The 14,443-nt window shown below is 48.1% G+C and overlaps 1 protein-coding gene across 1 annotated transcript in view; it reads right to left on the bottom strand.

Moving 5' to 3' along the window:
• Window positions 1-1,502: 1,502 nt before the first annotated feature.
• LOC122799503 (MLX interacting protein) overlaps window positions 1,503-14,443 on the bottom strand; it is a gene marked incomplete in the record, with an annotated part of 1,086,811 nt that continues 1,073,870 nt past the window's right edge. Inside the window, 1 exon segment of the mRNA XM_044068616.1 lies at window positions 1,503-1,703. Coding sequence (XP_043924551.1) covers window positions 1,585-1,703 — 119 coding nt within the window.

The following is a 14,443-nucleotide window of genomic DNA, read 5'->3' as shown; positions in this document are numbered from 1 at the left end:
CAGATAACCATAGCCTTGGGAGTTAGATGCAGGGAATATCTACAAAGAGCTACTGTTCTAGGCAGCAAGTAAAACAAGATAAGAAAATGCGAGCAAGGTAAAAGGATGAGGCCAAACACATAGAAACAAAAATAAGCAACCTCAGCAGACTAGGGTAGAAAGCGTCCACCACACATACTCTTTCACCTGTCAAAGTACTGAAGATAGCACTTATTTACTGTAAAAACATCATATTCCTATGTTTTGTTTTAAGGAAATGTTTTGAGAGAGCTGTGGTGCAGTCGAGTAGTCATTTGTAATGGCCTCACAGTGGTTTGGTTACCTTGAAAAGGATGGGAAGCACCGTGGCTCTGAGTTTTGTTCATAGCTCCAAAGTCTTTGCCTCTGGCTACTGTCTGCATAGAATTCACATGTTTTCTCAATCTCCAAAGGAATTTTTGACTGTTATGCCATCCTGTCATCTACTACTGGCCTTGAGACCCAGGTCATGTAAGAAATACTCTGTGAAGGACTTCTAAAATACAAAATTGTCTACTCATAAGACAAGCATATCACAAAAGGCTGAAAACAGTATGACTTGCTGTTACTCTGACTAAATAACCACAAATTTATCAAAAACAAGACTAAAAAAGGAAACAAAATTATGCCAGTGTGCAAAATGACCCGTTTTATATACAAAAATCTCAGCATTCTTTGTAAATGTTACATGAAAAACAATTTAAAAAAAATTGCTCACAAAGTCTATTGCAAATCTTAATACCTGAAATACTATCCAAAAACTGCATTGATAATATTGCTTTTCTTTGGTTTTTAAACAAATGAGCTTGCGTAAAGCATATGCTGGTAAACTATGGAAATATAGGACACCTTAATACTTAATGATAATGACAAAGTATGTGACATACTAATATTAAAAGAGAGACTATATACATTTCCCTTTAGCTTCATTATGGCATTTCCTCAGTAACAATGCAGAAGAAAAATCTCTGGCAAACGTACAACAGCCTTGGGCATTTTCTGGAGTGCAAAAAAACTTTTCATAATTTCATTACCCAATGTAAGTTGTATGTTCACAGGAGGGAACAGGTTCCAAACATAACTTAAAAACAAAAACAAAGCAATTAAAAAAAAAAAAAAAAAACAAACAAAACAAACAAAAAAAAACAGTGAATCCAAATATCAGCTTTTCTTCACAAAAAAAGTCTTATTACTGGAGCTCTCTGTCACACTCACTTCCAGTGTCTAACAGTGTGCCATAGCCCATTTACCTGAGCTTGCTGTTTCCACTAAACTTTACAAGAGCAGACAGTAATAAAATATAAAGCTCTGACTATTGAAATATTGAAGAATGGTGGCTTGCTGACATCCCAGAAGTAGAGCAGTCGGGACTGTGCAGATGACCGCTTTTAAAGTGCATGAACTGCAATACAAGATTCCCTAAAATGTAGGTGATTGTGTTCTTGGCTCAGTATATATATATATATATATATATATATATATATATATATATATATATATATATCTATATATATATATATATATATATATATATATAAAACAGTTTGCAAAACGCAGCACACAGTATTAAGGATTTCCACTTGTGCCGATCTGGTTAACAGCTTGTGTTGCTTGTTCTGGCAGGAGAGAAGGATCTGTGAGAATTGAGGTTGTTGTGCTTAATTTTCTAAGTGTGTTCAACACCGCTAGAAAAAAAAAGATAAAAAGTTATATACATATAAAAAAGTTATACTTCCATACCCAGTTAAAGCAGGTTTTACACAGCATAATGCAGCATACATTTATGTATCAAGCTTTTCAGTATATATGCCACAATAACACTAGTTTAAATCCACACAACCTATTTTTATATGCTATTTTTGTTACTCTCAAAGTGGGACTTCTATCCATATTAATGTTGTAATAACTCTATGAAGAAAAATGTGAATACTCAGCATATAGTACAGCTATGTCACACTTACCATGATCATAGATGTTTGATAGATCAATGTTATAGTACTGATTCTTGGATCTTCCTACCATGCAGAAAGCCTGCGAGTGGTCTGATTTTCAGAGGCTTTACATCTTCCCTAGCCAACAGATGACCAAAAACCGACGTCTGGACATCAGGGTATAACAGGTGCATCCATCGGCACCATCTTCAAGTCTGTCTAGGGAAGGGAACAGCAGTCTGATGGATGAGGAAAGCATGACCCTACCAGATGTCATAGTTTTATACAGGGATAAGGGAAAATGCCAGCCACTGGTTGATGGTGGGTAACAACTACCTGCCAGACCCCCCCCCCACACCTAGAATGATGGAGAGGGCCAGCAGACAGAAGGAAAGGAGAGTGGGAGTTTGTTCTACAACGCTAATCTACTCTAAGATCTACAATTATAGTAAGTGTGTAAGTTATTTGTAGTCAATGTTGCAGTACTGATTCTTGGGAGGAACCCCAAAGCTATAAGCTGGGAGGCGAGGGTGGAGTCAGGCTGTCTGGGGGCCCCTGAGAAAGCAGGTTCTGTAGAATAGTTATAGCAAAACCTGCCCTAGAAGCGTTGACTAACTGGTAATGCTTAATAAGGGTGTGGGCAGATGTCTCGTGGCAGCTTCTAAGATTGGCCTGGGTAAGGACACCTTTAAGAAATGCACTGGCGGCTACCCTATGTCTGGTGGAGTGAGCCCTGACAAGGGCTGGTAACTGAATACCATGGCGGGGATAAAGTAATGCAGTTTGCTATCCAGTCAGAAATAGTCTGTTTGGAAATGGGTCTGCTCTCTTTTTCTTCTGCAAAGGCTACTAGCATTCGATGTGCTCTATTAGGAAACTTTGTCATGTCTAGGTACAACCTGATTTGTTGACGTACATCCAGGGCATGTGGGATTTGCTCAGGTTTATTATGTGGGTTTGGAAAGAACACTGACAAGTGAACAGCTTGATTTAAAGAGAGTTCAGATTCTACTTTGTGCATAAAAGAAAGGTTAGTTCTAAGGGTTACCCTTGCCCTGCGAGACACAATGAAGGGTTCTTTGCGCATCAGGACTTATATTTCTGAGACCCGTCTGGCTGAGGTAATGGCTATCAGTAGGGTGTCTTCCAAGTAACCACCTTTAAAGGAGCAGAAAAAGAAGTTATGTACTCACCATAACGTTCTATGTGAGTTGTTCCATCTCGCCTTCATTCATCACTGATGGGTTCGGAGCCAATCCTTGGCTCCGACACGGCCGACTAGCAAGCTCAAAGTTCTCCAGTAGCTCGAGACCCCACCCCTTATTCCATAAGGCACTGCTGGAATTACCTCAGATCTTGTTTGCTGCGTACCATATAACAGTACAATAACTATTCTGCCTAGGAATGAATACATATTGAAAAACCAGGATGAAGACAGCCTCCAGGTCAAATGTTAGCCAGGAGGGAGGGATGTGAGAATGAAGGCGAGATGGAACAACTCACATGGAACGTTATAGTGAGTAAATAACTTCTTCATGTGAAGTTGTTCAATCCCGCTGTTCATTCATCACTGATGGGTAGCGTCCCTAGCACCCTGATCTTGGGTGGCTCACGGAAGTACACTCTTCAGAACCATAGAACCAAATGAAGCCCTGTCCCAGGAGGCCTTATCCACTTTGTAATGAGTTATAAAAGTGTGAGGTTTAGACCAGGTGGCTGCTGCACAGATGTTATCCAAAAGCAATTTGGCTTGAAAGGCTGACTAGGTAGAAACTGCTCTGGTTGAATGAGCCTTTACCTTACTAGACACGGGCATGTTATGACAAGAATATGTGTAGGTGATAAAATCCAACAGCCACTTAGGGTTGTTTTAGCAACTGGTTTACCTTTCCTGGTCTCAGAAAAGGACACAAAAAGCTGATCTGATTTCCTAATGTCTTTGGTTCTGTCCAAATAAAATCTAAGTTGTCTATGAACATAGTGTTTATGCAACATATATTCCAATTTGTTGGTATGATTAGGGAAGAAAACGGGCAACTCAATAACTTGATAAATGTTAACCTCAGAACATACTTTGGGTAGAAAGGATGGATTAGTTCTGAGAGATACTCTTGTCAGTATGGAAGACCATGTAAGGGGGCTTGATGGAAAGGGCTTGGAGCTCTGACACTCTACGGGCTGAAGTGATCGCTACTAAGAAGATAGTTTTCCATGACAAGAATTTTAGTTCACAAGATGATGCAGGCTCAAAAGGAGGAAGAATGATATGAGATAAAAAGAAGTTATGTACTCACCATAACGTTCCATCTGAGTAGATACTTCATTTGTCTGCAACCTGTGGGTATCGGATCCGACCTCGGATCCGAGCCGGCAGCTTCACTAGCTAAAAGATCCGAGCTCCTAGCTCCTCCCCCTACCCATAATCCCCTGCTGCCTACTGTATTACCTCGGATCGAGTTTGCTCAGTCCAAAAATTCACACCTTCGACAGAGGATCACGTACTGCCTAACCTCATGAAAAATAACATTTTTCAGGTGACCAGGTATCATGATATGGTTAGGGGGCATGGAGGGGGGGGTCGGTTGCAGACAAATGAAGTACCTACTCAGATGGAACGTTATGGTGAGTACATAACTTCTTTATCTGAAGTAGTTACTTTATTTGTTCTGCAACCTGTGGGACAGAGTCCCCAGCTACCTATAAAAATAACCCTGGGTGGCCTTACGGAAGGATATTCCGAAGCACTGCGGAGCCAAAGGAAGCCCTACTCCTCGAAATCATATCCAATTTATAATGGGAAATGAACGCATGAGAAGAGGACCAAGTAGCTGCTGAACATATGTCGTCCAGAGGAACCCTGGACCAGAAGGCTGCTGATGTAGCAATGGATCGGGTTGAATGAGCGTGGATTCCCATAGGAACTGGTTTACCTGAGGACGTATATCCATAGATTATGCACCGAGAAATCCAATTAGCTAGGGTCACTTTAGAAATTGCCTTTCCCATAGCCGATTTGGCGAAAGACACAAACAACTGATCAGACTTGCGAAAATCTTTAGTCCTGTGCAGGTAGAAACGTAGTTGCCTGTGTACATCCAGTTTGTGCAATGTGTACTCCCCTTTGTTCTGAAAATTTGGAAAGAATACCGGTAAATTGATTCACTGGTTAATATTTGACTCTGAAGCCACCTTTGGTAGGAAAGATGGGTTAGTCCTGAGAGACACTCTATCCTTGTGAAAAATGAGGTAGGGGGGTTTCATGCACAGAGCTTGGAGTTCTGAAACCCTCCTGGCTGAAATGGCTGCTAGTTGTACCTTAACTGTGGAAGCGCTCGCTCCTTTTTGAAAAATTAGCGACAAAAAATCCACAATCGTTGGAATAGGGACTGTCAAAGGATCCAGGCCTTTGCCTTCGGCCCAGATGGAAAAATGTTTCCATTTATTGTTGTAAATTTTTCTGGTAGCAGGATTATGGGCCGCCACCAGAATGGCCTTCACTGGTGATGAGATACCGGGAGTCCTAGCCATCAGAGGAACTGGATCAACCAAGCATGAGGTTTAGCAGGTTCGGGGTTTGGTATCCCGCAGGATGCGAAATCAAATCTGGAATGGGATCCACGATCCATGGAGGAACTATACTGTGAGACCGCAGATAAGGGAACCAGCTCTGATGAGGCCAGAATGGGGCTATGAGGATAACTCTGCTCCCCAACCGACGTGCTTTCTGAATGAACTTCGTCATAAGCGGGAGGGGGGGATAAGCATAAAGGAGACCGGGTGGCCAAGCATGCACCAGAGCATCTCTCGGGGTCTCCCCTGAAGGGGAAATACTGCGAAGTACTCGCTGCACTTTGTGTTTGACGGAGAGGCGAAAAGATCGCAGCGAAGCCAACCCCATGCGCGGAAGATCTGCTTCGCAACTGAAGGATTGAGAGACCACTCGTACGGGGTGAGAATCACCCGACTCAGTTTGTCCGCCAATATGCTGGACCGACCCGGAATGTGCGTTGCTACCAGAAAGCGGTTGGTAGATATCGCCCATTCCCACACTCGTAGCCTCTCGGCAGAGGGGATAAGACCTGGTTCCCCCCGTTTGTTTATGTACCAGACTACCGCCATGTTGTCTGTCTGGATCGCAATAGTCCCTAGAGGGAGAAGGTCGGGGAGAGCTTGCAACGCCAAAAGCACCGCCCTCATCTCTGGGACATTGATATGCAAAGCGGCCTCTATGGGGGTCCACGTGCCTTGGACGGTTCTGCCCGAACTATGCCCCCCCCACCCGAGGCGAGAAGCATCCGTGGTCAACGTGGCTTGGGGTGGGGGAATTACAAAGGGTCTCCCTTCTCGCAGCTCCCACGAGTGAAGCCACCAAAGGGGGGAGTCCCTGCAAATTCTGCTCAGTGGAATAGGGGTGTTCAGCGGGTGAAACACTAGTGACCACTGAACTTGAAGAGTCCACTGTAAGATCCTCATCCGTAAGCGAGCATGAAGAGAGAGACCGATGGCCACTGCCATAGACCCCAGTGCCCCCAGGACTAACTCCGCCGCAGGAGCTGGGCTTCGAAGAAGCGCTAAGATCTGATGCGATAAGCTGTTCAGCCTGTCCGGGGTTAGGAAGGCCCGAGAGATACGCGTGTCCAATTTGGCCCCTATAAACTCCAAAACCTGCACTGGTTGAAGGAAGGACTTTTGAAGGTTCACTGATATGCCCAAACTCTGGGCGAGAGTCAGAGCATAATCCCTTGCAACGCAGAGTTGATGCCTGTTGGGGGTGGCAAGGAGCCAGTCGTCCAGGTACGGGAACACCTGAATGCCCTGGAGTCTCAGGTGGGCTGCAACCACTGCCATGACCTTGGTGAACACCCTGGGGGCTGAGGTGAGGCCGAACGGGAGAACCCTGAATTGATAATGACTGTCTCCCAGCCGGAAGCGGAGAAACCTCCTGGATCGCCTGTCCATCAGAATGTGGTAGTACGCATCCTTGAGGTCTATGGAGCACATCCAGTCGTTCTCCCGAAGAAGGGGGAGAATAGACTGAAGAGTGACCATCCGGAACTTCTCCTTGGGGATGAACAGGTTCAGGGCGGAGAGATCTAGAATCGGTCTTAAGTCCCCCGTCTTCTTTGGCAGCAAAAAGAACCTGGAGTAGTAGCCCAATCTGGACTGGTCTGGGGGGACGGGCTGGATGGCTCTTTTTTTCTAGCAGCTTTGACACCTCTGAAGCTGCTGCCTCCCTTTGATCGGGTGGGACATCGGGAAGGCGCCTGACTTTGGGGGGGTAGGTTCATGAAGGGAATGGTGTAACCTCTGGATATGATTCGGAGCACCCATCGATCTGTTGTGATGGACTCCCAATTTGACAGATGCTCAGATAAACGCCCCCCGACTGCCTCCAGAGAGGGACAGCCGGGTAAGCCCTCAGGGCTGTTGCGCGGGCCTGTCCGAGAAAGGTTCCCTACACCCGAAGTTACGCGGCCTCCCTCTGCCTCTGGGCCGGCGTCCACCTTGTCGTCCTCCTCTGCCTCTAGAGGATGAGGGGTCCGAAGCCGAATGGGACTGCTGAGACTTGCGGAACCACAACTTCTTTTGTCCCCTCCGATTCCTTGAAAAGGATCGTTGGGGATTCGAGAAGCGGACCCAAACGGAAGACAGCGTCTTCCCATCCTTCTCGCTTTGGACCAGCGTCTCGCATACGGTCTTGCCAAAAAGGGAAGATCCAAAGGGCGCATTCGTGAAGGGCGCCTTGAAGGGTTCCGCGAAATCGCAAAGGCGGAGGCAGGCATGACGCCGCAAGACTACCCCGGCTCCGCTAGCCCTAGCGGCTCCCTCCATAGCATGAGAGAATAGCCACATAGACGTGTTAGAGATGGACTTTAGAGTGGCCATACGAGTCACACATGTGCTTTTATCCACGACCATCATGGACTCTGGGGGGGCTGCAGCATATTCCTTAATTAAGTCTCGCTGTAGCCTGATAATGTGTGCCATATAGTTCAGCGCCCTTATGGAGAAGGTTGCTGAAGCAAACATCAGCTTCCCAATGCGGTCCATCGCCCGAGATTCCTTAGGAACTCTCCTGTGAGAGTTCCTTCTTCGTGGCGGCCGCCACCAACATGGCATCAACAGGGGACCCCTTAGCCCAGGACTGCCTATCTGCGGGGGGGCTAAGAACTTAGTCGGGACGTCTGGGGATTGGCTCCACGGTGTTGGGCTCTTTCCACGCCATGGTAGTGATTAAGTCCACCAGGGGGTCAGCCGGGGGGGGGGGACACCCAGGAGGTAGACGGGCCTGCCTCAAATGCCTCCAGGAACACCAATTCGTCTGAGGAAGGTTTTTGGGCAGACCACCCCCCTCTAATACACATTTCCATCATGTCTCCAAAGGAAACATCCTCAGGGGGTGACCTTGGGGAACCTTCCCCTTCATTCAAATCCGTGTCCGTGGTGAGGGACTCAGGGGAGTCCAGGTGCCTCCTTTTACACTGCCGTTTGCGAGGCACCTCCTCGGTGGGACTGTCGGAGGAGGGCTCGCCCATGGGGTCCTGTTCCTCCAAGGGAACTAACTGGAGGGTTTGAGCAGGCTGTCCCATAGGATGGATGATGGAGGACAGACCCACATGCATAGGGGGAGCGGAAGGATCCGAGGCCTGGACCGGGGATCTGGAAGACCTCGACAGCACCCTCTCCACTACCTCAAAAGCCAAAGGAGAATTACTTTCCCCAGGCTCTGAAAGTAGTCTCCTCGGCTCCGAAGCAGGGATCGGCATCGGAGCCGAAGCGGTCGGATCCGAGAGAGAAGTGTGCTCCGACCGACACTGCGCCGGAGACACACCAATCCCCACGGATCCGATGCTCGGCCCTCGGCCCTGAGAGCTAGGATCTGACACACTCAAGGGTACGGTCGGGGTCGAAGATACCGGAGCTATCGGCGCCGACGAAACCCCGGCTCCGAAAGGGCCTGGATCCGATGACTCCAAAACCCTAAAGCGGGTCGGAGAAGGAGTGATCGGAGCAAAGAGAGGGACTGCGCTCCCCCCCCGAGGGGGGTAGGCAAGAGCACCCCCATCTGCATTTGGGTCTGCAGGAATCGACGCATCATCCGATCCATGTCCGTGTCGCTAAGGCTCCTGGTCGATCTAGAGGAAGTCGTTGAGGCGGGCCGGGAGGGCCGTCTCGACGACCTCGAAGGAGACCGGTACTCCTCCTCCGGCGAGAACTGAGGAGAACGGAGCAGAGAGGGGGAGGATCCAGAGACCCTCGAGGGAGAGCTAACAACTTTCGATGGGGGGGGGCTGAGGGGTGAGCCTCAGCCCGCCTTTTATGAGACCTGTGCTTGTCTTTCTCCTTATGTCTCTTTTCTTTAGAGACAGAAGCACTAGAGTCCCCCGAACCCTGCACAGCAGAGGGAGTTTGAGTCCCAGGCAGAGCGGGGGGAGCTAAAGGCACCGGGGCTACGGAAGCAGCCTGAGCCTTTGAGGGGGAGGAAGAAGAAGCCGAGTCCTGGGGAAGTAAGCCCGCCAGGATCAGCTTGTTCTCTTCCTGTCCCTAATTTCCCGGGGATTAAAGGCTGCACAAATTTGGCAAGCCGTTGATAAATGGGCCACTCCCAGGCACAAAATGCACTCAGTGTGGCCATCAGCTGGGGAAAGCTGATGGCCACACTCAGAGCACTTAGAAAAACCGGCCTTGGGCCCTTCAGCCATCTTTTTTACAAATACACACACCCAAATACTAAGTGGGGAGGGGAACATGAGACACTAACGACTACAAATAAAAACTACTACAGAAAAAAGGGTTCTAATACTCTAATTCTACTAGGGGAATTAATACCACAACACACGACTAACTAAAAAAATTAAATTTAAAGATATTTTCTCAGAGAGAAAAAAGGTAACGATCTCACCAAGCCTAAGGAGCTCTTCACAAGTAGTTGCTTCAGCCGTGGCAAACTCGATCTGGGGTAATACAGTAGGCAGCAGGGGATTATGGGTAGGGGGGAGGAGTTGGAGCTCGGATCTTTTAGCTAGTGAAGCTGCCGGCTCGGATCCAATACCCACAGGTTGCAGAACAAATGAAGTAACTACTTCAGATCATAAAATTCAAATTCCAGGGGGAATAGGGTGTCCTCACTGGAGGCCTTATGTGAAAGGAACCTTTTAGAAAAGCCTTAGACAATTGGCGAGCCATAATATTCAAACCATGAATTCCTAGATGGAAATTAGATATAGCAGCTAATTGTACTCTTACCATAGCTGCCGCTGCTTCTTTGTTGAATATTTCTGTCAAGAATTGTAAGACAGAAGACAATGGTGCTTGATAAGGGTCAATGTTGTGGAAGAAGCCCAAATGGAAAATCTCTTCCACTTACAATTCAATTTTCTGGTGGAAGGTTTGTGGGAAGCCAACAAAATCTAACTAGCGTCATGGGAAAGATTATAGAGCTTGGCTATGCGGAGAATTGGAGCAGCCAAGCGGTTAGCTTCAGAGTCTGCAATGACGGGTGAAGATCCCCTGACGGATGTGTCAAGTCTGGAACTGGGTCCAGGATCCATGGATCTTCCAGAACATGATGATAAAGAAATGGGAACCAAATCTGCCGAGGCCAATGAGGGACTATGAGGAAGATTGTCCGTCCCAGCAACGTTGCTTTCTGTAAGAATTTGGATAACAGGGGAATTGGTGGAAATGCATAGAGGAGACCCGGGGCCAATCGTGGACAAGAGCATTCCTCGGGGAGTGACCTGGTGTGGGAATTAGGGCAAAACAGCTTCTGCATTTGTTGCTGATGTGACTGGTGAAGAGGTCGGAGGAAGGCTGGCCCCATTTGTGGAAGATCCTGTCCGCAATCTCTTGTTTGAGGGACCATTCGTGGGGCAACAAGATTGCTCCACTCAGTCTGTCCGCTATTACGTTGGATTTGCCGGGAATGTGCATTGCCAACAGAAAGCGCTGGGATGACGGTGCCCACTGCCATACTCAGAGGGCTTCTCGGCAAAGGGGCTAAGACTTGGTCCCGCCTTGTTTGTTCAGATAACAGACCACTGGCATGTTGTCAGTCTGCATTGCAATTGTCCCTAGAGGAAGAGTCCTGAAAGTATTGCAATGCTAGAAGTACTGCTCTCATCTCCAGGACATTGATATGCAGATGTGATTCTTGATCTATCCATGTGCCTTGGGCAGTCTTTCCCTGAAATAGCCCCCCCCCCCCCCCCACCCTATCAGGGAAGCGGCCGTGGTCACAGTGGCAACTGGAGGGAGAAGCATGAAAGGACGTCCTATTGTGACATGGAGACGTCAACCACCACTGAAAATCCTTCTTGCAGGAATTTATCAGGATCATCTGACTCACTGGAAGTTCTTGGTAAAACCATTGCGTGAATAGAAGCCATTGAAGGATTCTCATATGCATCCTTGCTAAGGGGATTGCTAGAATAGCTGTAGCCATCAATCCTAGAACTTTCAATACCTCTGCTGCTGGTGCTCTGTTCTTTGATATTAGGGACATGATGTGTTGGCGAAGAATAGAGATTCATTCTGGCGGAAGGCAGAGAGTGGTGGTTGACGTGTCTAGTTCTGTCCCTATAAAAACGATATGCTGCGATGGCAACAAGGCAGACTTTTCGAAGTTGACTGTAATGCCTAGCTGATCGCAGAGTGTCAGAGCAGCCTCTCTCGCTTGAAGAAGTTGATGCCTGGAGGTGGAGGTAAGGAGCCAATTGTCTAGATAAGGAAACACCTGGAATCCTAGACAACTCAGGTGAGCCGTGACTACTGCCATGCACTTGGTGAACATTCAGGGGGCTGTAGTGAAAACTAAGGGCAGAGCTCGGAATTGATAATGATTGGCTCCCAGCCGGAAACACAGGTGATCTCTGGATGGTTTGGCCATCTTTATGTGGTAGTACGCATCCTTGAGATCGATCGAGCACATCCAATTGTCCTTCCCCAACAAGGGGAGTATGGACTGTAGCGTGACCATTCGGAACTTTTTTCTCACAAATTGGTTGAGTCTGCTGAGATCCAAAATGGGTCTCCAGTCCCCTGCTTTCTTTGGAACCAAAAATAACCTTGAGTAAGTTCCAAACCCTGTCTGGTCTGCTAGGACTGGCTGGATGACTTTTTTTCTAGCAATCGGCGTACCTCTATTGCTGCCTGTCCCAAGTGACTGGGTGGAACGTCCGGGATTTTTTTGACGGGAAGAGGCTGGGTGGAGAATGGTATGAAATACCCTCTGGAAATGATACTTCATACCCAACTGTCATTTGTTATATTTAGCCAGGCGTTGAGGTACAAAGATAAGCGACCCCCGACTGCCTCCAGAGTAGGACAGCCAGAACTCCCTCCAGGAGCGCTGGTAGGACTGACCAGAGAAGTGATCTCTGTCACCCTGGTGTTGCGGACCCCCTCTGCCGCGAGGGCAGCGTCTTCCATTGAAAACCCCTCCTCTGCCTCTGGAGGGGGGCTCTCCACATGTGTCTTGAAAGGCTCCTTGGGCTTTCCGGAACCACATCTTTCCTCCCCTCTGACCTTTGGGAAAGAGTCGAGTGGGGGTGGAAAAACGGACTCCGACGGCAGACAGTGTCTTTCCTTCTTGCTCACACCTGGTCAAAGTCTCCTTCACCTTTGGACCAAAAAAAGATGAGCCGTCAAATGGGGTATTAGTAAAAGAAGACTTGAAGGGTTCCGCGAAGGAACAGAGTCCCATCCAGGCATGCCTACGGACAGCGATTCCTGTACCTGCGGCTCTACTCAAACCATCAACTGCATATGATACAAGAAGCATGGACGAGCTATCAAATTGAGGGTAGAGAGTTGAGTGGCAATCTTATTGGATACACTCGAAGCTACAGCACTCCTTAAGGAGATCTCTGCAGTCTGGTAAAATGTGTCAAGTAGTTCAGTGATCTGAGTGAGAAAGTCGCTGAGCTGAACATGCGTTTCCCATAACTATCCATGATACTAGATTCTCTATTAGGAGGATGGATAGATAAGGACGTCTCAGACATTTCCTTTTTGGTGGCTGCCGCCACCACCATGGCATCAACAGGGATTCCCTTGGTCAAAAAGGACTTATCCACAGGGGCTGAAATAAACTTATTAGGCCTCCAAGGAACAGGTTCCATAGATTCTGGAGACTCCCACGCCCTACAAGAGACCAGATCCATAAGCTCATCGTAGGGTGGAAATACCCAAGAGGTGGAAGGTTGAGACCCAAACGCCTTCAGGAGAACTGACTCGTCCTCAGTAGGGCTCTTGGACTGCCAATCACCTCTCTACCTAAGGATTTCAAGAATCTCTGCAAAGGAGATGTCCACAGAGGGGGGATCTGGGGGACCCCTCTGATTCATCCAGGTCAGTGTCCGATGTGATAAACTCCTGGGGGGAGTCCAAATGCATCCTCTTGCATAATCTCTTCCAGGGAACTTCTCCTGGGGGAACTTCTAGAGAGGTCACAGAAGAGCAGGGAGCGCCCTGTGGGGCTACCTGAGGATCTGGGTCTCTACGCTTGGTGGGGGGACCGGAGGAAACAGAAACAGACACAGGCACTTTAGGGGAAGAAGAGGCCAGACCTTGAGATGAGGAAGTCTTGGGAGACAACACTCGCCTCATGGCATCGAATGCACCTCGGCTCCAATGAGGAGTTGTCGATGGCTCAGATGGAGCCGCGATCTCCTCCCGCACCGAAGCCGTGGGCTCCGAGCCTGAGGTAGGAGCCAAGCTCACCCGAGCCGAGGTACCGAGAGGAAGAGTTGGCACCGACAAGTTGGTGCGGCTATCCTCCCCGGACCCGACCGGAGAGTGTCGGCTCCTAGAGTCCCTGGTCGGCGCTGAGAACGTCCGAGCAGATGGAGTTGACGACACTGGAGCAGGTGTCGACTCCAAGGGATCCACACTCATCAGGTCGGCCTCCGCTGGCTCTGAAGGTCCGATATGGCTCGGAGGAGGAGCAGACAATTCACAGGTAGTGGTCTTCGGCTACGACGGTTGTGTCTGAGCCAATAGCAATTTAACTAGGCCTGGTGCCTTTAAGAGTTTCTGAACCAGCTGGTCCATATCCAGATCAGATAGGCTGACAGAGGACCTGGAAGAGCGGAGAGATGGAGCCGATTGGAGCAATATGGAAGGAGGTTTTTCGGCAACCGGTTCCAAAGCCGTGTCCTGGTTCCGAAAAGAGCAGACTGTCGGCTCCAAAGGCAGTGGAGCCAAAGTCACCACACACTCTGACCTCTTCACTTCTTGGATCTAGAATCAGTGGAAGACTTAGAAGACTTAGATGATTTACTGGCTCCATCCTGGTCAGACAATGCCTCAGAAAAGGCATGTTTAATGATACCCCTATCAATTTCCTCTTCCTTTCAGCGAACACTCTTGTGGAAAAGGAATGACATATGCTGCAAGACTCTTACAGATGTACCTCACTCAAGCAGTAAACACACTGCACATGGGCAAGAAATAAATGTTTCATTATATGATATGAATAATTTAAAAAAAAC

Source organism: Protopterus annectens, chromosome 4.part0 (assembly GCF_019279795.1).
Source record: "Protopterus annectens isolate FY-2018-M chromosome 4.part0, PAN1.0, whole genome shotgun sequence".
Lineage (NCBI taxonomy): Eukaryota > Metazoa > Chordata > Ceratodontiformes > Protopteridae > Protopterus > Protopterus annectens.
Note: the sequence above shows the minus strand (reverse complement) of the source record. Positions and strands in the feature narration are given on the sequence as shown.